We start from the raw sequence: 20,385 nt of genomic DNA on the forward strand, positions 1-20,385 counted from the left end.
CAGAATATCCCCTCCTGCCCGCTGATCATCATACCTTCCCTGGCTGGTAGCGAGCGTTCCCAAGCTGCCTGCTAGTGCATCGCGCGACAAGGAAGGACTACACAATGTATGGGATTTTTCATGCCTTCTGCATCCTTTGGAAGATCGAACAGAAAAGAAACGTGCCGGACTGTGCCCCAGTCCCCAGACTTATTGCAGGTGGTCCTGTGCTTCTCTGTCCCTTATCAATTACAAAGCTCTACCCCTACAAGTCATGAACCATTTTTGTGCACACATCCCAGCTCTGTGTCTCTGGGGGTCACTGAAAAAGTGAATTTCTCGTAAAAAGAATGCTCTTCCCTTTCACAAGTTGACAGTCCTCCCCAGCACTTGGTGGAGTCCCACTGCCCCTCTGTGCTGATGCCCAAGGCAGTATCCCCACTACTGCCCACTTGCCTTCCCTGCCTGCTTTAGGGGCCCTGGGAACATCCCTGCCCCTGAGACTCACATGCCTGGTAGCCCTTCCTTACACTACCTGCCCAGCATTTCCCCTCACAGCAATGTCAGTACTCACATCCCCTTTGTTTTATTCAATTTGAGTGGCTTTCGAGAGGGGGCTTGAGTACAACTGGTTTTCACTGGATGAGGGAGGGTGATAAAATTGATATGGCCGAGCAATGGGAAAAAAATTCTTCTGGATTCTGAGAGTGCAGCTATGACAAATATGGGGAATCGGGCTACGTAGTGCTTGGCAGAGTATGCTGCAGAAGGGCAGAACCATTTTAATGCCCCGTACTTAAGGAAATGTTCTGCAGCCCTGTGCAGGTGACAGCACAGAGAGACAGGACAGTGGGGAGTCATCTGCAGCCCTGAGCCAGCCTTGCAGCTATTGATTTGGAACTTGCCCCGTTTACTCTAACCTTGGCAGTGCCAGCTCAACCCTTAGCAGTGCTGATAAACCCCACCACAACCTCCTGTCCCATCCTGGCAGTGTCACACCATGAGGTGCCGTGGTGACAGATCTTTCCTGCCACTCTGCCCTCGCACTCGTTGCTCTTTTGCTGCGATGCTCTAAATCCAGGAAACCTCTCTCCTATTTTTGCACAGAGACTGCAGCCACATCAACATTTTTAACCTGTTGTGGGTGCCTGTCCCTTGTCAAGTGTTTTGTGTGAGGAGGGATGCGGTGCCGGCTGCAAATGCCTTTCCAGAGGAAATTTAAAATCAGCCTTCTCCTTCTTCTGCTCTTGGCCCTTCTTGTGCACCTGGTGATGGATTTTGCTCTCCCCACAACCCACAGGCCCTGCGGCTGCGATACAAAAGCATCAAAAGCCATGGGAGTCCTGTCAGGCAGCCCCATGCCGGCCAGCCCCAAAAAGCTGAGCCTGCGAATCCTTCAGGATTTCAGTGGAAGCAACGGCTCCTTGGAGAAAAGTTCCCAGCCACAGAGAGCAGGGCTGCAATTGAGGGCTGGAGAGCCAGGGGTCCAACAGCAGCATGAAGAGTGGAATGCAGGGTGGACCAAGGGATCAAAGCTGGCAGCACTCTTCGAGCATCCTCTTTACAACATCGCAGTCCCAGAAGTGACAGAGAAAGACAAGCTGTTTATCATCAACCCCACGGAGAAGTTCAGCCTGCGCAGCAGTGGGAGTGATGAATGGTGAGCAAGCTCAACCCTAGCTTGCATTTCGGGGATATGTGGGTTTGAGGAGACAAGCAGCAGGGACCAAATGTGTAGTTTCCTTATGTAGATCAGCATCCTACCCCAAGGGGCCCGCATTGCTAAGCGTGCTCTTCTCACATCTCAGATCCTCTCCTAGCCCTGAATTTTTGGCTGCTATCCATAAGCTTGTAGCCCACAGCAAAACTAAAGGAGACTCTTGAATTATTAATTGTGATTAGGTGATCTCCTCTGCTCCTTCCCTTCCCCAATCCAGACTACCCCTTAGAGTCTCTCTCTCTATATATGAGGAAGTCCCTCCTCCAGACTTCTCACCAGTTTTATCCCCCTCTCTCAGCATGTTGGAGATGCAAAGCCTGAAGTGTAGGTTACCTCTAACCGGGAGACCATTCGTGTCCTGCATTTTGTAGGATATTGCCTGACCCCTTTAGGCTTGGCCGTACGGTGAGCTCACTGCTGATGGCTGTCTATTTTTATCTTTGGACTACTAACCTCTAATTAGAAGTGAAGATATTAAAAAGCTTTAGCATTGTAACACATGGCAGCTTCCCTATGAAAAGCACATCTTTCAAAAGTGGTGCCTGCTAGAACTGGGAGAGAATAAAAGACAGCTTAAGAGCTGGTTTCCACAAATGGGCATTTGACTTGTCTCTGAGGACCACCTATGGGTAGCCTTGGGTCTGGTTTGATGAAGTCAATGCACGGTCTGTGTTTTCCTAGAGAGATACATAGATATGGGTTATAGATACCCTGGACTAACCGCCCCATTGCAGTGCCAGTGTGTGCTAGCACAGCGGTGGGGCAGATACCCCCAGGGGCTCCCTTGGATGCCAGCAAACTGCAAATTTGCTAGATGCACAGAGACAGGGAGAGTGTTGATCCAAACTTATCCCCCTGGGGAAACCCACCAAAGGGGAACGGGTTGTTGAGGATGGGAGTTCTGGTCAGAGCTGGGGATGGGCTGGGAAGCCCATGCTACTCCACACATGTACACACATGTGTCCCCAGTAAGCACATGGAGGGGTGTAGCAGAGTGTACTCCTGGGAGCCAATCCCATAGGGAAAAACAATGAGATGACCTCTTCCAGAAGGGAAATAAATGCACGGATGAGAGAAGCAGGATCAACCCAGAGATTTTCCATGGGGGATGGAGGGAAGACACTGTGTTCAGTGTAGCCATGCTTGTGGGTCTTCCTGGCCACCAACTTTGGGTGGGATCTGCCAGGTGTCAAAAGCCTCACAGAGGCCATATGGGGCAGGGGGGTTCTACAACCATGAAACCTGGAACCTATCCGGGGCTTGCTCTGGGCTTTCTCCCTACCTCACCCTCCATGCACTGGCTCCCAGGAAGGGCCTGGGGACACGGGACCCATCCTGTCCCAACTAAAAGCTGTCATTGTTGTTGGGGTGGTGGTGGCTCTTGGGCTGCAGGGTCAGCAGCAGTAAAGCCGAGACGGTCCTCCCGACAGGGAAGACAGCCTATGACACCTACCCCACCTGGCTCAAATTCCACATCGGCATCAACCGCTATGAGCTGTACCCCCGTCGGGACCCCCTGTTGCCCACACTCCTCCGGGATTTAGCCACGCAAAGGATCATCAGTTCAGGTACCACCTCCCTGCCTGTACCCCGGTCCACACCCCTGCCCTGCTGCCTACTGCCTGCCTCTCTCATCCCTGTGTGCCTCCTTTCAGTCCAGAAGTCCGGTGGGACCCAGCTCAAGCTCATCATGACGTTCCCAAACTATGGGCAGGCCCTCTTCAAGCCCATAAAGTGAGTAGAGCCTGGGACAACTCTATACCTCACCTACACTGTCCTGTTAGGTGGTGAGGAGTGGCCCGAGGGGACCACGGAGGGAGAAATGGAGAAATGCTTCATGTGCTGCCTCGCTTCTGCACCTCTATCCCAAAACTGAGGCGAGGTGAATGGTCCCGTTTCTCTTGCCTACCCTGGCGATGCTTGCTGCAAACTGGATGCAGCCTGTGATGGGGTAGTGACCTCCAGTGGTGGAAAGAAGAAGGTGGTCCGTGAGGACCATCCAGGAGCCCCCAGTCCATGAAGGGTTTCCCCACCCTTGAGTTGGAGGCAGGGGTTGTGTGGAGGCCTGGATAGGGGGCTTGGAGCTACCCTCCCATCATGAAGTGTCTCGAGGAGACTGGGTCTGGCTGTGTCTCCAGTGTCACCAGGGAACACAGGGTGGGTGGTGGTTTAAAACTAATCCATGCTTGGAGTGACCCCATCCATGGTGATTGCCTCACTGTCTCTTCTCCTTCCAGGCAGACCCGGGACCAGGAGACCCCCATTGATTTCTTCTACTTCTCAGACTTTGAGCGGCACAATGCTGAGATTGCAGCCTTCCACCTGGACAGGTGAGCATAAGCTTTGCACACTGCCAAAGCACCAGAGAAACTGCTCCTTCATCCCACCTCTCGCTCCCTGTTGCAAGCGGTACCTGTGTCTTCTGTCAGTTTTAATAACTCACTGTTACTAAACCAGCTGAGGTCAGTAAGAAATTGTTTCAAGTTCTGTGTTTCAGGATCCTGGATTTCCGGCGAATCCCCCCAGTTTCTGGCCGTTTGGTCAACATAACAAAGGAAATTTGGGATATCACCACAGACAAGAAACTGGCCAAGACTTTCTTCATCTCCCCAGGTGAGCTTTCATGCTCTCTCTCCTCTCCTGTGGCCACCTGGATGGAGCTCAGCTGGAGCTGGCTGCTGCTGCCCTGGCTCCCCCCACACTCAGACAAACCATCCCACTGGAGACTGTTCCAGCTCCCGTGGGTAGCCTGCCACAGGCCTTTGCTCCTCACAGCCTCTCTTGCCATTGCTTTGCTGGTGGCAGATGGCCAGAATGCAGGGAGCATCCTCCCCTGGCTGCTTGCTGGACCACTCTGCCTGGGGATTGCGGGCTCGTCGCCTTCCTTCTCTTTGTTAACCTTTGCCTTGTCCCCATGGCCAGCGGGTAACGTCTGCTTCTATGGGGAGTGCTCCTACTACTGCTCCACCGAGCACGCCCTCTGCGGCAAACCGGACCAGCTGGAGGGCTCCATGGCTGTCCTGCTCCCTGACAAGACTCTGGCCAAGCGCCACTCCTGGCGCAGCCCCTGGCGCCGCTCCTACCACAAGAGCAAGAAGGCTGAGTGAGATGGGTCATGGCGGGTGTGGGGACATGGGCCAGCAGAGCCATGGGATGGGAGGGGGCTTCTTCACAGCTGCTCTCATGGCCCCATTGCCCTCCCTGGCCTCTGCCACCAGGTGGGAGCTGAACCCCAACTACTGTGCTCAGGTGCGAGAGACACCACCCTACGACAGGGGCCATCGCCTCCTCGACCTCATCGACATGACGATCCTCGATTTCCTCATGGGTGAGCCCCTCTGTGCCTGTGCTGGGGGCTGTGCAGGTCCTTCAGGACCAGCAGGCCCAAACGGCTCCATGCCCCATGGTACCATGCCCTGCGAGGTTTGTTGGCCAAACTGGTGTTCAGGCTGCTGTGAGCCGCAGTCTTACCCACAATAAGAGCACAGGGCTGTGCCACCAGGGCATTTCTCAGGCGGAAGTTGAAAAGTCAAGAGATGCCAGGGTCACCCCAGCTGAATGCCCTGGACATGAGAAGCACCTTCCAGCACACTCTCACACGCAGCCCCTGGAGAGCCAGAGGTAGAGATGATGCTGCCCAGGGCTCTTGCTGCCTCTCCTGTCCCTGGGCCATTTCTTCCTCCCTGCACTGTCCCCTCACCAGCGTCTGCCTGGAGACTTTCCCATCTCCTCATTCCTGACCACCCAGCCATGCCTTTGCCATTACTTCTGCTTCATTTGCCACTGTTGTCCATCTGTGGGGCCGCTGGGATGAGAAGGGGCCTGGAGGCCATGTGGTCTCTGCTCAGTCCCCCTGTACAACCATGGCCACCACATGGACACCTTAGAGGTGCCTCCAACCCTTTTCCCCAGGCTCTGGGTTTCAGTCTGACACCAGGAGGGTGCTCCATATCCCTGCTCCCATCTCCCAGCCCACAACTTGATGGCAAAATTGTTGGCCCACTACAGGCAATATGGATCGGCACCACTACGAGACCTTTGAGAAATTTGGGAATGACACTTTCCTGCTCCACCTGGACAACGGTCGTGGGTAAAGATGAGGAGAAGGGGGAAGCAATCACAGCAAAAGAATGGAGGGAGACCTCCAGTCTTGCTGAAATGCCACCCTGACACATCCTTACGGACTTCTCCCCGCCCCTAGCTTTGGCACACACTCACGCGATGAACTGTCCATCCTGGCCCCTCTCCAGCAATGCTGCAGGTAAGGGGCTGCCAAGCACCCTGGATCTGCTGTTGGGGTGAGGCTCCTCCTATTGAGACCTCTCCCTCCTCGTCTCTGGCAGCATCAAGAAGTCCACTTACTTGCGGCTGCAGCTGCTGGCCACCCAGCCCTACCGCCTGAGTGATGTGCTGCGAGAGGCGCTGGCTGCAGATCCACTGGCCCCTGTCCTGGCCGAGCCCCACCTGCAGGCACTGGACCGGCGCCTGGGGAAGGTGCTGGTGGCGGTGGGACACTGCCTGGCCAGGGCAGCCCGCCAGGAGGAGGTGCTGGTGGATGATGTGGGGTCAGGGGTGTGATGGGGGGGCTGGGTATCCTGCTGGACTGGGCTGTTTTGTTGTGCTGCCAAGGATCATGAGGGGATCGATGTGCAGCTCTGATTCTTTGTAGCATCAGCTTTTGGTGGTGCCGGAGGTGGTGGTGTGATGAACCAGGAAAGCAGGTTGTAAGGATAGCTGGGACAGAGGGGAAATTTAAATAAAAAGGTTGGCCTAGTGGAGAAGACACGGGCTGTGATCTTCCCCACCAAGGCTGTTTTCCCAGCCCTGGCCTCTCCTTGTGTGTCTGGATGCGTCACTTCAGCCCTCCAAAGCCTTTTAGAAAAGGGTAGGGATTTTTCCTGCCTTTCCCGCGCAAGAGCTGCTAAACTGGAACAGCTGGCAATCTCCTTCTGCCCCACCCCTACCCCTAGCATGGTGATGCCCTGGTGACCTCCAAAAAGAGGGCTGAGACTCCCCACAGCTGGTGTGGGGAAAATGAGGCAGAAGCTCTCAGCTACACACCACTTACCTTTGCCCCAGTCTTCCCACACCCACTCAAAAACTCTATAGCTCTGGCATCACCGTCTCCTCAACAGGACCAGGGATGCAGCAAGGACAAACCCCACTCCCCTCAGAACATCTTCCCGGGATAAAGAAATCCCCCGGGAACTGCCACTGACTCCCCTTATACCTGAAAAAGTGGCTCCTGAGGAGGGGATGAATGGATCGGGTGCTGAGCACACTAATGCCTGGTGGCTCAGCACCCAGCTTATCCCCTGAGCCTCCCGGGAGGGATTAATTCACACAGGGTTACGTCACCTGGAGGAGGTGCCATTGTTACAGCTACTGCCAGTGTACCCAGGCTGGGACACAGGATTGCCATCTGCACGGCCAGAGATAAAGGTGCTGCTGGGCAGGGGAGATGTCCTCTGGTCCTCTGTCCCAGCCAGACACTTGCAAAGGAATGGGAAGCCACGGGAAAGGGTGAAAAAGGGCAGCTGGCACAGTGGGAGATGGAGCTGGAAAAGCTAGGCTGAGATTTTGGCTGGAACAAAAAGTGGGCTCAAAAAAAAAATAAAAAAAAAAAAAAAAAAAAAAAAAGGAGACAAAGAGGATCTGTTTGTGTTACACAACGGCTTGGAACGCTGAACTGGGGTTTGTTGTGGTGTGCCCCCCCGATGCTGACAGCACGTCTTCCTGCCACTGCCCTGGCTTGTGCCCCAAAGCCCAGCACACGGAGGAAAAGGTTTAATGGCTCTTTTGCAATAGGTTCCTTTCCTTCTGCTAGCTTCTCATTTTCTTTACTCTTTATATAAATACCTTTTTGCCCCATACCCAAAGCCAGGGGGACCATTCCTGCACCGTGCCTCACAGACGTAGCCTAAACGACCGCATCCCGACACAGGTTGCCAGCTGTCCTGACTCGCGGAGCTCCCCCAGGCAAATCTTTTTCCGAGGCGCCGTCAGATTTAAAAGGCGGGGTGTGGGAGGGTGGCTGTTTTTTCAGCCTGGTGAGTTTGCACAAGCTGTGCCGCAGCGGTTCAAGGTCCCATGGGAGCAGGTTTGGCTCACACGCCCCTGACGAGCCCGCCGAGCTGCCCGTGGGAAAGAGCGATGGCAGCGCGGTGTCTGGGGCCCGTGGCCCAGGGAGCAGCATAACACGCCTGCCCAGTCGAGGTGGCGTGGGCACACGGGTGTCGAGCGGGGCTGCCCACGCCCCAGGGACAGGTTCGGCCGTGTCGTCGTGACGGGTGGTGCGTGGGGTGCGGGGATTTCCCGCCCCACTAGAACCAGCAAATCAGACACCCCGGCAAAGCCCAAACGGGGCCGGGGCGCAGCCCTGCACCTGGGAGCTCCCATTTTGGGCTGGCATCACCCACGCCCTTGGCTGGCAGCGTGGGATGACTGCTGCCCGTGCTGGGCACGGGGGGAGGAACCCCAGGGCTGAGGTGTTTGTGGACCAGGCCCAGTGGGCAGCACAGCGCGGATGTACCCTCATCATCGCCGCCCCAGTGATGAAAATAAAAAAAAATGAAATTAAAAGAATATGCCGGTGGCGGTAATAATACTAAACACCAATAATCATGAGGATAAAGAAGAAGTCAGCAGAGCGGTGTCTGCCCCGCTCTCCGCGGCGGCGGGCGGGCGGGGCGGGGCGGTGATGGGGGGGCCCGGGGGGAGGGCGGGGAGGCGGGTGCCGCCTTCCCCCGCAAAACAAAAGGGAGCGGCGGCGAGAGCGGCTGGGAAGAACGGGTGGATCGTTCTCGGCTGCGCGGCGCTTGCCGGTGGGTTTGCGACGGGGACGGTCCGGCGGGGGCACAGCCGCGGGCTTGCGGGGGGGACTCAGTACCGGGGCTTTGCGGGAGGATGTGTCGGGCCGGGAGCAGCTGCTCCACGCGCGGGCGGTCGGCGGAGGGGGGCGGAGGAGGCGAAGGGGTTTTATCGGCCTGTACCGGGAGGCGGCTCCATCCCGGGGCGCCCCGCGGCCGCCAGCTCGAGACGGTGTTGGGTGCGGGCCGGGACCCCTGCCACAGGGGTGGGGTCCCCGCGAGGGGGATGCCGCTGGATGCGCTCCTCCAGGGACCCCGCCACTGACACCTCCTTCTCTCCCCACCCCCAGGTGAGCCGAGGCCCCCTCCGTGCTGCCGCCATGTCCCGCCGCAGTCAGCGCCTTGTCACCACCCGCTATTACCCCGGGGACGATGATGCCGCGACCGGCAGCAGTACATCTCTGCTGGGTGGGACACAGCTCCCCTTCAAGGAGACCACCGGCAGGTTAGTGGGGGGGGGCTGCTCCCGCCCAAATCTGACAGGGGCGGGGCATTCCATCCCACACCAGGGACCTTCCCGGGTGAGGTGTGGGGATAGCTCGCAGGAGGGAGCACGACGGTGAGCCTGACGCATTCCAGCATGGCCGCCTTGGCACGGGCTGTGCCCCTGCTCCAGCCAAAGCCCCGCGCTCCCTGCCCAGGCACCTCTGCGTCCCCACGGGCCCGGCACGGCAGCCTGCCGCGGGTGGCCGGGTGCCAGCTCCCAGCTGTAGCTGGATGGCGAGTGGGAGGACGGAGGAAAGAGGGAGGTGCGCTGCAAGTGCCGGCCGGAAAACCGCAGCGGTGCGAGCGGAAGCGGTGCCCGGGACGGGCGGGAGGCCTCTGCAAAGCAGGGGTTGCAGCCTCCGAAAGCTGCCGCCATCCGGTGTGGAGGGAAGTGGTGCTGGTCGAGGGATTGGGGCGAATTCCCATGGGCGCACTGTGACCCACCCACCCTGAAACCACACATGTCTGATGAGCCTGTTCTTGCCTCCCGCAGGACGATCAGGAGGAAATCGAGTAGCACAAAGCGCCTCTCTCCCACCCCCAGCACCCAAACCTCCTACTATAGCGAGTCCATGATGAGCGAGTCCTACCTGGGGGGCAGCCGGGGCCTTGCTGCCCTGGGTAGCTCCATGCTGGATGATGACCTGGACAGCAGCGCGTACTGGGGTGAGCCTTTCCACTCTCCTATGGCAGCTGGGGGCCTCCCTGTGCACTGGAGAGTGCTGGGGCAACTGCCCAGGCTGGCTGACTGGGTTGCCCCTTTTGGAAGTGATGCTGGGTGATTTTTCAGTGGAACTCTGTTTTGAGGGCAGGTGGAGGGCTCTCCACCAGGAGGAGAAGAGGCACAGGGGACACCGAGTCCAGTAAGATCAATGGGGTACTAGAGAGCAAGACGTACGACACCTACACATCTTCATCCGGGTACTCCTCGGAGGACGACTATGCTGGTAGGGATGCACTAGTCTGTCTGTAGTGGCAGGAATGCAGGGGAGGCATCCCCAGGGAGACCACCCCAGGGCCTGGCTGTACCCAGTGTGCTGCCAGTCCCCACTAGGTGCCACCCCCAGTGCAAAGCCTTTGCTGTGGGCAATGCACTGGGATGTTGTCTGCATTGGTGACTTGATGCTTCCTTTCCAGGTCACTATTTTTCAGGCCAGAGTAGCTCTGGGTCGGGTCTGAGAACTGCAGCCTCCCGGGTGGGCTCCTTCCTCTGGCAGGTGTTCACCTCCCCAGGTGAGTGGAGGGCTGGCAGGGGCATTTCTACCTGCAGTGTTCTTGCCAGTCAGCATCTCTATTCTCCAGGTGCTGTGTGTGCTATTCCCTGTTTGGCTGGAGGGGTTTTATCCCCGTGTGATGCCCCCCTTGGGCATGGAGGGGACATCTCTGCCAGCACTCCTTCTGAGGCTTGTTTTTTTCTCTTGGCAGTTCGGTTCATGGGGTGGCTGTTCTCGAGGCTGGCAGGGGCCTGGCGCTGCCTCACCGGCACAGCTTCCCACCTGGACAGTGTCCCTTTCTCCAGGTGAGTGTGCTGGGGGGGACACCAGGATGGGGGAAGCCTGCAGGACCCTGGAAAGGGGAGGCACGTTTGGAGTGGTGGCTTGTCATCGTTGCTTTCCCTCTGGCCCCCCTCCAAAGGTGATGGAAGGTGGCCACAGTCCTCCAGGCACCTCTTTCTTCTCCATGCTCCAGGCGCTACCCACGTCTGAAGAGGTCCTTGCTGCTGCTGCTGCTGCTCCTCCTGCTCCTCGCTGCTACAGCCTATGGTGAGCCAGCCTCCCTTGATGTGCTGCCCTGAGATCAGGGGCAGTGCAGAGCTTCCCACTGGCACAGCTGGGAGACAGGATGGCTTGGAGCTCAGTGCTCATGGGTTCTGGTAACCTGTTCCATCTGCATCCCACTGTCAGTGTCTCTTGGTAATCACTGGAGATGCTGATGGCTGAGCCTCTGCATGTCCACCCTGTCCGCTACTGTGGTCCATTACCACCATAGCCTGTGGTTTTGACCATCTCATCCCTCTGTGCCCAGGAGCTTGGTACTTCTATCCAAATGGGCTGTCAACACTCAGCCTGCCTTCCTTCTCATCGTGGGGAGCTGGAAAGCTTTCCTCCACTTCTGATGTTCCTGGGGCAGGGGACCTGACCATGCTGGACCAGGTAAGCTTCAACAAAAGCATGATAGTGGCCAGGTGGGATGAGTGCCTTGCAGGGAGAGCTGGGACAGTGTGATCCATGACTGAACAATTGTTTCTAGGGTATGAGGAATGGGGCAGATGATAACTCCACACTGGCTCCCTGCGAGCTTGTGGCCATCACTCTTGGGGCGTCCCTGGGATGGAGCAGGGGGGACATCTACCTTTTCCTGGGAAGCAACAGATGAATAAGATGCCACTGATTCTGGGGAAGTGGGTGGGAATGAGTGGTCAGGGTCCCCTTTTACAGGGGTCCTGTAGAGCAGACTTCTCTGGGGAGCTGCATCACATCCTGTTTTTGTCCCTGCAGGGGGGACACCGACTCTTGGCTCGCTTCCAGTCCCTGGAGAAACGGTTTGAGGCACTGGAGGCCGAGCTGTCACGGTGGGAGCTGCGTCATGGGGCGGCAGCAGTGACAGCAGGGGGAGAACCACCCCCGGGGGACATCCTTGCACTGCTGGAGGGGCTGGTGAACCGTCGGGACATGGGGCTGAAGGAGCATCTCCACACCGACATGGCCAACCACCTCCAGGTGGGTGACACGGGAAATGCAGGGAGATGGGGGTGTGCAGGGCCAGGCTCTGATATTCCACCCTGTTCTTCATCCTTCAGGGCGAGCTGGATGCGCTCCGAGCCCAGGTGCAGAGGGATTTAGATGGGCGCCTGGGCAAGATGGAACAAGCTTCCCGGGTAAGCAGATGAGCATGCGGTGGTACCTGGACAGGACACCCTCACCAGTGGTGTCGTGGGTCTCACTCCTTCCCCTTTTCCTGGTAGGAGATGGAAGCACGCTTGCTGGAGCTGCACTCGGAGTGGCAGAGGTAATGCTGGCTGTGGAGCAATGCTATTGCTCTGTTAGGGCCATAGTCAAGGGGCATCAAGAGGCATAGTCTGGGGGGGATAGGAAGGAAGGATGCATTTGTGGGTGTCTGTGGGAGCCAGCACTGTGTCCTTCTGGCCAGAAAGGCCAGTGGTATCCTTTAGGTGCAATAGGAAGGGCATTGTCAGTAGGTTGAGGGAGGTGATCTTGTCCTTCTATCCAGCCCTAGTGAGGTCACCTCTGTAGTGCTGTGTCCAGTTCTGGGCTCCCCAGTATGACAGAGACATGGAGCTCCTGGAGGTGGTCCAGCAGAGGGCTGCAGGGATGATGAAGGAACTGGAGAATCTCTCTTATGAGGAAAGGCTGAAGGAGTTGGGCCTGTTCAGTCTTGAGAAGAGACAAGTGAGGAGGGACCTCACCAATGTCTATCAGTATCTAAGGGGAGGGTGTCAGATGGATGGAGCCAGGCTCTTCTCAGTGGTGCCAAGCAATAAGATAAGAGGCAATAGGCAGAAATTGATACACAGGAAGTTCCACCTGAATATGTGGAAGAATTTCTTTACTGGGTAGTGAACCACACACTGGAACACATTGCCCAGAGACGTTGTGGAGTCTCCCTTCCTGGAGATAGTCCAGAACCATCTGGATGCTCTCATGTTCTATGTACTCTGGGATGACCCTGCTAGAGAAGGGAGGTTGGACCAAATCACCCCCTGTGGTCTGTTCCAACCTGACCTGCCATTCCATGGCTGGCAGCAGGGCTCCAAGAGCAATGGCAACAAATGACCTTTGCCACTGTTGTTCGCATCACTGTGAATGTGGCCCTTCAGCTGAGGGGTGAGCCGAGGATGCTTTCCCATGGGATGCGGTAGAAGAGGTCACTGCCAGTAGAATTAACACTGGGTCTGGAGGTGGGGTTGAGCATAGGTGATGTGGGATGAACCTCTTCCTCCAGTTTGCAGAGGGGAACTGGGCCTATTGGCATGAAGTTTTGTTACCTTTCTCTTGGCACAGCTTGGTGCAGGAGAGCCTACGAGGGACCTTCCAGCAGGAGGTGGGCAAGCTGGAGCAGGAGGTGGCAGTGCTGAGGAGGGAGCTGGCAAGCCTCAAGTCAGACCAGGAGGTGATGGGGAAGCATGTGGAGGGGATACTGGAGCAGCTGAAGACAGTGCGGGCTGATGTGAGTCCCCGGTCCCCAGCCTGTTTGGTAGAAAGGCGAGCAGGGGTGCCTGTGCCAGGGCTGAGTTGTCCACACCATTCCAGGTGGAAATGCAGTTCCCAGTGTGGATCAGTAGGTTCCTGTCAGAGTCCCAGCAGGATGGTGCTGCTGCCTTCATCCTCCAGCGGGAAGACCTGCAAGCAGAGCTCCAGGCTTTGGAGCACAAGATCCTAGCAAAAGTCCTGGAGGACCGGAGACTGTCAGCACGGGATGCCCAGGCTGGTATTGGAGTGGCCCTGCGGCAAGGAGGGACTGCAGGAGTGACGGAGGAGGTGAGTACTGGCCTGAGCCCCAGGGACATGAGGTGACAACAGGTATGGGGTTGGGGACTGTGCCCCACTTAATGTGTGCAGGGGGCTGGCATGTATGCCTGGCAGATGGCAGAGGCATTGGGATAGCCCTCATAGCTGAGATATTGATCCTGGGCTCACAGGATGCAATAGCACCCTTGAATCTCCTTTGCAACTCCCTTCTCAGTTTGTGCCTGCTCTGTGCTCTGGAGGAGGTTGCAGATGGTAATAGCTGCAGCCCTGCAAGGCTCTTACTGTCTTAAAATCCAGGCTTCTGCTCCTGCATCCTTCACCTGGAATGTGGTGCCAACAAGGCTTCCATAGGTGGAGCATCTTGCTTATTCATTCTTCAGCAGCACTGCTGAGTTGTTTGGTGCAAAGCATTTCAGCAGAATGACACCAAGGGGAAAAAATGAGCCTGCTTGCTTTGGAAACAGTTGCTGGCAATTCCCTGTGGAGGGAGGGGTCAAGCTGGGATTAGCAGTCCCCATAGTCTGTGCAAGCTTTGTATGCTCCTTAAAGTTTACACTCAGTGATGCTGTGGGTCCTAGCCCCTTAGGCTGGCTTTTGCTCCAGATGGATGCTCTAGCCATCTCCTCCTTTTCTGGATGGGGGGAGCTCCCAACCATCCTGTAGGACAGGGCAGGAGGGACCATCAGATGATTCTGGGTGGTCTGTCAGGTTGTGTCTGGTGGTACCTCTCCTCCCTCTTGGGCCAGCCCCTCTTGGGGACAGGCAAGTGCAGCGTGCCTGGGTGCTGCCCCTTCACTGCACAGCTCTCTCCCCGGGGTATTTTTAGCAACTTCTGACGAGGCTTCCCAGCCAAGTGCACATCCTCTCATTTTTGCCACGGTGATTCATCCCCTGGCTGTTCTATCCCCTGGCTGTCTTGCGGGAAGGTCCTTGCACCCTCTGTCCCTGCAGGGGCAGGTGGGTGGAGGGCAGGATGCCTGCCCCAGTTTGTCACCCTCCTGTGCCCTCTACTTGTGCTGCAGCAAGTGCATCTCATCGTGGGCCAGGCCCTGAAGCGCTACAGTGAGGACCGTGTGGGGATGGTTGACTACGCCCTCGAGTCAGCAGGTAGGTGGTCGGGACAAGCCAGCTGTCCTTGGGGAGGTGACCACAGGGTGCTGGTGTGCAGCTCAACTGCTGCCATCCCCTCTCATGCCAGGAGCCAGTGTCATCAACACTCGCTGCTCAGAGACCTACGAGACACGCACGGCACTGCTGAGCTTGTTTGGCATCCCCCTGTGGTACCACTCACAGTCCCCCCGTGTCATTCTGCAGGTGGGTGCTGAGTGGCAGGACTGGGCTGGTTCTCGTGGGGATTTTATTGGGCTTTGACTGTTGCTCCAAGCCAGCAGCCAGGCTGGTGGGAGAGAAATTACTCTGATGGTGGTAACATTGCTGGTGTCTCACTTCCATGCTCGTAGCCAGATGTCAACCCTGGGAACTGCTGGGCATTTCGTGGCTCCCAGGGCTTTGCTGTCATCCGCCTCTCCGGCATTATCCGCCCCACGGCCGTGACGCTGGAGCACATCTCAAAAGCCCTCTCGCCACAGGGGACCATCCCCAGTGCCCCCAAGGACTTTGCTGTCTATGTGAGTGCCCTTGCCCAGAGCTGAGGGAGGGGGAGGGTGCTGGAAGGGATGACTAACAATCCTCATACCTGGCTGTGGGGTGCTCTGGAATCTTACCATGAAGAAGAAGCAATACTGGTGGGGAGAGGGGCAGCACCGGGTTTCAGAAAGAATTCGAGGGGACACAGGCACAAAGGCACTTTAGTAGGTGTAACTTTTGGTCTTCACCGCGGCCCCCCCCCCCCATACCCCCCCGCCCTTATCCTTCCCCTCTGGTCCCTGTTCCCATTTGTCTATTTTGACCTAGAAGAGCAGGAGCAAGGGCCAAGCACACTTGCATCCACCTCTCCCTCTTCTGCCCTGAATGTGTGCATCACTTCTGGTCTCCCTCTCTGATGACCCCTGGTTCTCCCTTTCTGCCTCCCTGCCCTTCCATAGGGCTTAAAAGAAGAAAGAGAGGAGGAGGGCCTTCTCCTTGGACAGTTCACCTACAACCACGATGGCGACCCCATCCAAACATTTTACTTGGAGGTAAATGCTTTGTCCCTGGAGCACCTGACCCCTGAGAAGAAAATGGAGCCTCTGAGGTCTCTGAGCCTTAGAGAGCCCTCAAGGACTCAAGTTTTTCTTTTCCCTCCCCCCCAAGGGCGACTCCATGGGCACATACCAGCTGGTGGAGCTCCGGGTGCTGAGCAATTGGGGCCACCCCGAATACACCTGCATCTACCGCTTCCGCGTGCACGGGGAGCTGGCGCACTGACCCCAGCCCTGCGCGGGATGAGGATGCTGTTGGGCTGACAGCAGGAGGGGATGCGTCTGGTTCGCTGCTTCAAACGTAGAAATCCTGGCGTGTGCCAGCAGCCGCCCCAGGAAGCTGCTCCCCTGGAGGGAGGAGAAGAGCTGGTGTTGAAGGGATGAGGCTTTCACGCTTCCAAGGACCTGGGTGTTGAGGCAAGAGCATCCCAAGTGGGTCCTAGCGCAGCCTGGCTTGTTTTCAGCGCATATGGGACATTTTAACTTTTTAAGCTAACTTTGTATCAGGTTTGCGCTGCCCCTCTTCCCTGTTTTTCCACTCCTTTCTAGCATGGCCAGGGCTTGGGAAAGAGGTGTCATTTTGTGATGTGCTTCATGTGGGCTTGGTGCAAAAGATTGGTGTGTGGGACCTTGGTGCTTGACTCAGTGCTGCCACAGTAGGTGGGAGCCACCGGTCGTGGCCACCAAGTGCCCTCCACACAGGGTCACTTCTCTTGCCTTGGTGTTGGTTTGGGTAAAGATCTCTAGCCCTCCAATGCTGGGCTGGCAGAGAGGAAATAAGACAGTATTAATGAAGTATTAACATAAAACTAACAGTTTGGGGCAGCAGGAGGAGAGGTGTGTGGCATGTGTTGGTGGCAGAGCCCACCTTGGTGCTGCCATCCAGCCACTCAAGCCCTCCTGCTCACAGTAGCTGAGTTGGGTCTTGGCAATGCTGTTGGCCTCCCTGGCTGCCTCCCCAGTGTTAAGCTTGATGATGCTATTGAAAAGTCCTGTTGCTTGCTTTTCCTTTGGGGTTTGTTCTGATTTTTTTTTTTTTTTTTTTTTAAGAGGGGTGGGGAGCTATTTTCCTGTTAGGGTGTTGGGGCTGTTTTGGGTGGGTTTTTTGTTTGTTTGTTTTGGGTTTTTTTTGCAGGGGTTGGGGGGTTTGTCGTATCAAAGGGGAAAAAAGACTTTTTCCATGCAATTTATACTTAACCAGAGAATGTTACATGGTGCCACTTGGATGAGTGGTACAGATATGGAGAGGGCTAGAGCTTTTTTTAGTAGAATAGCACACACAGTAGGATAAGCTAGAATGAGATGAGCAAGGCTGTTTAAAATACAGGCCTCACCTTGTTGGTGGCTTGGTAGCTGGACTTGGCAGCTGGGATCCTCTGTGCACTGCTGCTAGTAGGGTGCTAGAGGTGTTCCTGCTCTCCTTGCTCTGGATGTCCTCTGAGACTGCAATGCCTGGCTGTGGCCTCTTGTCCATTGCTGCATCTGTATATACTTGACTGTTAGCAGCAAGTGGGTGCTGCTGTCCCAGGGTTCTTGTGGGGGGAGACAGGGCAATCACCAGGGCTTGCAGGTGCCAGCTGGTGGCTGGTGCAGGCTGACCTCCTTTCTCTTGGAAGTGCTCCCTTTTCCTCCTACCTCTCCTCATTGGCATTGTGCTGTTTTCTGAGCCCTGGCTGTGGTAGGACTGGGCTGGAGCAGGTGGGGGAGTTCTGCCTGCAGTGGGCATGTAGATCTTGCCTGTACTTTTGGGATGGGTGGAGGCATAGCAGGGGTTTGCAGGAAGGATGCACAGGGACCTTCCCCAGGCTGGGGAGTGCTAGGGCCATCTGGCCCCTCCACCTGCTGGCTGCCTGCATCACAGAGTTTGGCTTATATTCTTGGCTGGTGTTAACAGCCTCCAGCATTGTGTTGTGTTTCACTGAAAGAAAAGCCCAAGGGCTCACGGCCAGTGTTTCAGTCCCTGTCCAATGCTGGTATCATCCTTCCCCTGACTTCATGAGAGCACCATGTATTGATTCCCACTCTGCTTGAAGCAATGTAGGCAATAGAGGAGGAGGAGAGGCTGAAAAAGGGTCTCCTCTCAGCATCCCCTAATGGACATCAGGCAGAGCTGCTGAGCCTTGACTCCCTCCATGCCAGCCTGGGAGGGTGAGGATGGTGGCAACACATCCCTTGCTGAAGGGGTCTCCTTGCTCCAAGCAGGGAAGTGAGCCCTGAGGGTGCAGTCCTGTCTCCAACAGGTTAAAATTACCCTGTGGAGCCTCTTGCAGAGCTAGGAGGCCCTGCTGCAGGGAGAAAGCTGACCTGGAGCCAGAGCTAGGGACTATAAATTCTCTCCTATATTGAGCGTAGTCTTAATTCTTGGCATCCACAGCCAAAGTTATTTTAAACTTGTCTACAGCTGCCGCTTGCCTTGGAGTCATGTACATAACTGCACTGAGCACACAAAAGTTGTGCTTTTATGAATGCCTAGACCAGTTCTGGGCTTGGCAGCCCAGCTCCTGTATTTGTTTGAATCATAAAGAGTGAGCAGAGATTAAGCTCTCCCTTTTTCTCACCTTTCACTGGCTGCTGGAGCAAGAGCAATAACCATGAGCCTGGGAAAAAAACCCTTTTCTTATGTTCCTTCTGGGTTTCTGGCTTGAACTGTAAGGACAGGTGAGGTCTTTGCCCAAGAAAAAAATTATTTCATGGTAAATCAGGCATGCTGGTGAAAGGCAGGAAAGGTGACCTCTTCCTCTGAAAATGGAGTTGTAGTCGGATCTCCTTCCACGTGGGTGTTAACTGCTTTGTCCCGGTTAGGGAGCATTTGTCTTTACAGTGCAAGCTTGCCTTGTCCTTTGGACATGAAAACCATTGCTGTTCTAAGTAAAACTCCCTGGGGCCACCAGTGAGAGCTCATTCTGGGGCTTCGTGCTCTTTTCGAACTGGTTTTAGAGGCCTCACCATGCCGTCTGTGTGAGGATCCCCATGAACATATGCTGGGGCTGCATATGGGTTTTCAGCCCCAAAATTCAGCATCAGTGCTGGGCTGCAGCCTGAGTACATGTGCTGAGTGCCCAGAGCCACCGGCTCTTGAGATTGTAGATTGCAGCATTTCCCAGAGCTGCAGAAGACGGCACAGAAAACTGCTGCTTCAGCATGTGCTTCATTGCCCAGGGGTATTTAATCCTAGATCTAAATGCTGAAGATGAGGCTGGTGAGGCAGGGGAAATGCAGAACAGTTGTTGGGAGCAGATTTCTCTTATTTACTCCATTTACCTCCTTTATTTTCCCTCCTCAGTTTGCCCTACACACGTTACAATTTAGCCCTCCAGAAACAGATGGTTACAGACAGGAGTTTGTGTTTGATGCTGTAGCCTGTTGCAAATGCTGCACTGTTTTGTTCCTTTTATTTTTTAATCAACAGATTGTAATTTATGCCTATGCAAGAAAAAAAAAAAAAGAAGACCAAGACATAAATTATATCAAAACTGCTCTGAGTGCTTTGGATGTTTTATAACTGAATTTGCTGTTTGGAATGATGTACAATTATTAGATAGACAAAGCTATTCTTGGAGCTCTTCTTCGATGTAGTTTTATGGCAAATCCTTATTTTCCAATACTGATATACTAACTCTAGGGCCAGTTAACAAACTTACCACCTTGTCACTGAGCAGGCTTGAGGATGCAAAAACTGCTTGAAACAATGCTGAAAACAAGACTTATCCTAAAACCTCCAATTCCTTGGGACTAAAAACTTCTACTAGACTTAAGTTGGTGATATCATGGTTGTCCTAATTCTGCAGTCACCTCCCAAGCCTTCCCATCTTTTGCTTACCATGAGCAGAGCCCAGCTGGCCCCAAGGAGCAGCAAGTGAGGCTGGGTTAGCAGGGCCAAAGCCTGATACAAAGCCTAATTCAGGGTATCTGCATGCTTCTCTTTTCCTTCCCATAAGGTGTTAACTACTCCTCAGCTACAAAGCAGGTGGAAATGAAAAATTTAATTTTCCTTAGCAGGAGGAAGTTAACTTAGTTGCATAAAAAAGTCTGAAAAATGGGAAATTGAACTGGCTTTGAGGGAGGTCACAACCATGTCTGCTTAACCTGGGCTTGGAGGAAGACTTTTGTTGAGGAATACCCACCCAGCTCCTCCCCGAAGCCCATGCTAGGGCCAGGCTTCCTCTCTGCTGGCCCTGGACCAGCCCTCTCCAGGAGGAAAATGGCTGTGTAGGCCTCAGTTCTGGCTACCACAGCCCAACACTTATCTATGAAAAGGCTGTGCAGAGCAATAAAAAGTCTTTGTGAGCCTCTGGGATCAACTGAGGAGACAGAAAACAGCTCCTTGCCAACCTTGCACACTCCCACTGTATTTGCAGAAACAGGTCAGGTGCATGTCCCAGGGAGCGCAGTATGTAGACACTGCAAGTGTTGTGCTAATGCTGCATCCTCTAGCAGAGTTTCTCTCGTGGGGCTGGCCCCAAGTGATGTGCTAGAGCTGCTCTTCATGTCCACTCAGACATCTCACGTAGCACAGCTCAAGCCACAGTCGTGTTCTTATTTTACCACTCTGCCATCAAGGTGCACTTCATTTTGGCCAGAGTAAAAGCTGTCAGAGCTGTACAGAGGCTCAGCAGCTGCTCTCCTGTGCTGTGCCAGGGAACCCTGCTTCCTCTGGCTTTCAACCTGGTTTTCCAGAGGGACAGAAATCAAGAAGACAC

General features: G+C 55.3%; 2 protein-coding genes across 2 annotated transcripts; both read left to right on the top strand.

The window, feature by feature from the left end:
- Positions 1 to 1,160: 1,160 nt before the first annotated feature.
- On the top strand, positions 1,161 to 6,284 carry LOC120751416 (extracellular serine/threonine protein kinase FAM20C-like). The gene is made up of 10 exons (XM_040061200.2): positions 1,161 to 1,639; positions 3,092 to 3,267; positions 3,355 to 3,433; positions 3,937 to 4,029; positions 4,197 to 4,312; positions 4,622 to 4,802; positions 4,918 to 5,027; positions 5,708 to 5,789; positions 5,901 to 5,960; positions 6,043 to 6,284. The coding sequence occupies exons 1-10, from the start codon at positions 1,161 to 1,163 to the stop codon at positions 6,275 to 6,277; spliced, it is 1,611 nt and encodes a 536-aa protein (XP_039917134.1). The 3' UTR covers positions 6,278 to 6,284.
- Positions 6,285 to 8,425: 2,141 nt separating this feature from the next.
- On the top strand, positions 8,426 to 19,167 carry SUN2 (Sad1 and UNC84 domain containing 2). Its single transcript, XM_040061196.2, has 18 exons — positions 8,426 to 8,523; positions 8,859 to 9,013; positions 9,548 to 9,720; positions 9,867 to 10,001; positions 10,192 to 10,287; positions 10,480 to 10,573; positions 10,744 to 10,817; positions 11,080 to 11,207; positions 11,553 to 11,774; positions 11,855 to 11,932; positions 12,020 to 12,063; positions 13,077 to 13,242; positions 13,326 to 13,553; positions 14,567 to 14,651; positions 14,743 to 14,858; positions 15,005 to 15,172; positions 15,590 to 15,682; positions 15,798 to 19,167. Exons 2-18 carry the CDS (start codon positions 8,889 to 8,891, stop codon positions 15,909 to 15,911), a joined length of 2,139 nt encoding a protein of 712 aa, XP_039917130.1. The 5' UTR covers positions 8,426 to 8,523; positions 8,859 to 8,888; the 3' UTR covers positions 15,912 to 19,167.
- The last annotated feature ends 1,218 nt before the right edge of the window (positions 19,168 to 20,385 follow it).

Source organism: Hirundo rustica, chromosome 4, assembly GCF_015227805.2.
Source record: "Hirundo rustica isolate bHirRus1 chromosome 4, bHirRus1.pri.v3, whole genome shotgun sequence".
NCBI classification, from domain to species: Eukaryota; Metazoa; Chordata; class Aves; order Passeriformes; family Hirundinidae; genus Hirundo; species Hirundo rustica.

Bases quoted from the DNA above. Each gene is read 5' to 3' on its own strand.
- LOC120751416 (XM_040061200.2), top strand. From the start codon at position 1,161: ATGCGGTGCCGGCTGCAAATGCCTTTCCAGAGGAAATTTAAAATCAGC. The intron at 1,640-3,091 runs GTGAGCAAGCTC...CTTGGGCTGCAG, and splicing joins AGCAGTGGGAGTGATGAATG to GGTCAGCAGCAGTAAAGCCG. The intron at 5,790-5,900 runs GTAAAGATGAGG...CCCCGCCCCTAG, and splicing joins CACCTGGACAACGGTCGTGG to CTTTGGCACACACTCACGCG.
- SUN2 (XM_040061196.2), top strand. From the start codon at position 8,889: ATGTCCCGCCGCAGTCAGCGCCTTGTCACCACCCGCTATTACCCCGGG. The intron at 10,818-11,079 runs GTGAGCCAGCCT...CTCTGTGCCCAG, and splicing joins CCTCGCTGCTACAGCCTATG to GAGCTTGGTACTTCTATCCA. The intron at 11,933-12,019 runs GTAAGCAGATGA...TTTTCCTGGTAG, and splicing joins AGATGGAACAAGCTTCCCGG to GAGATGGAAGCACGCTTGCT.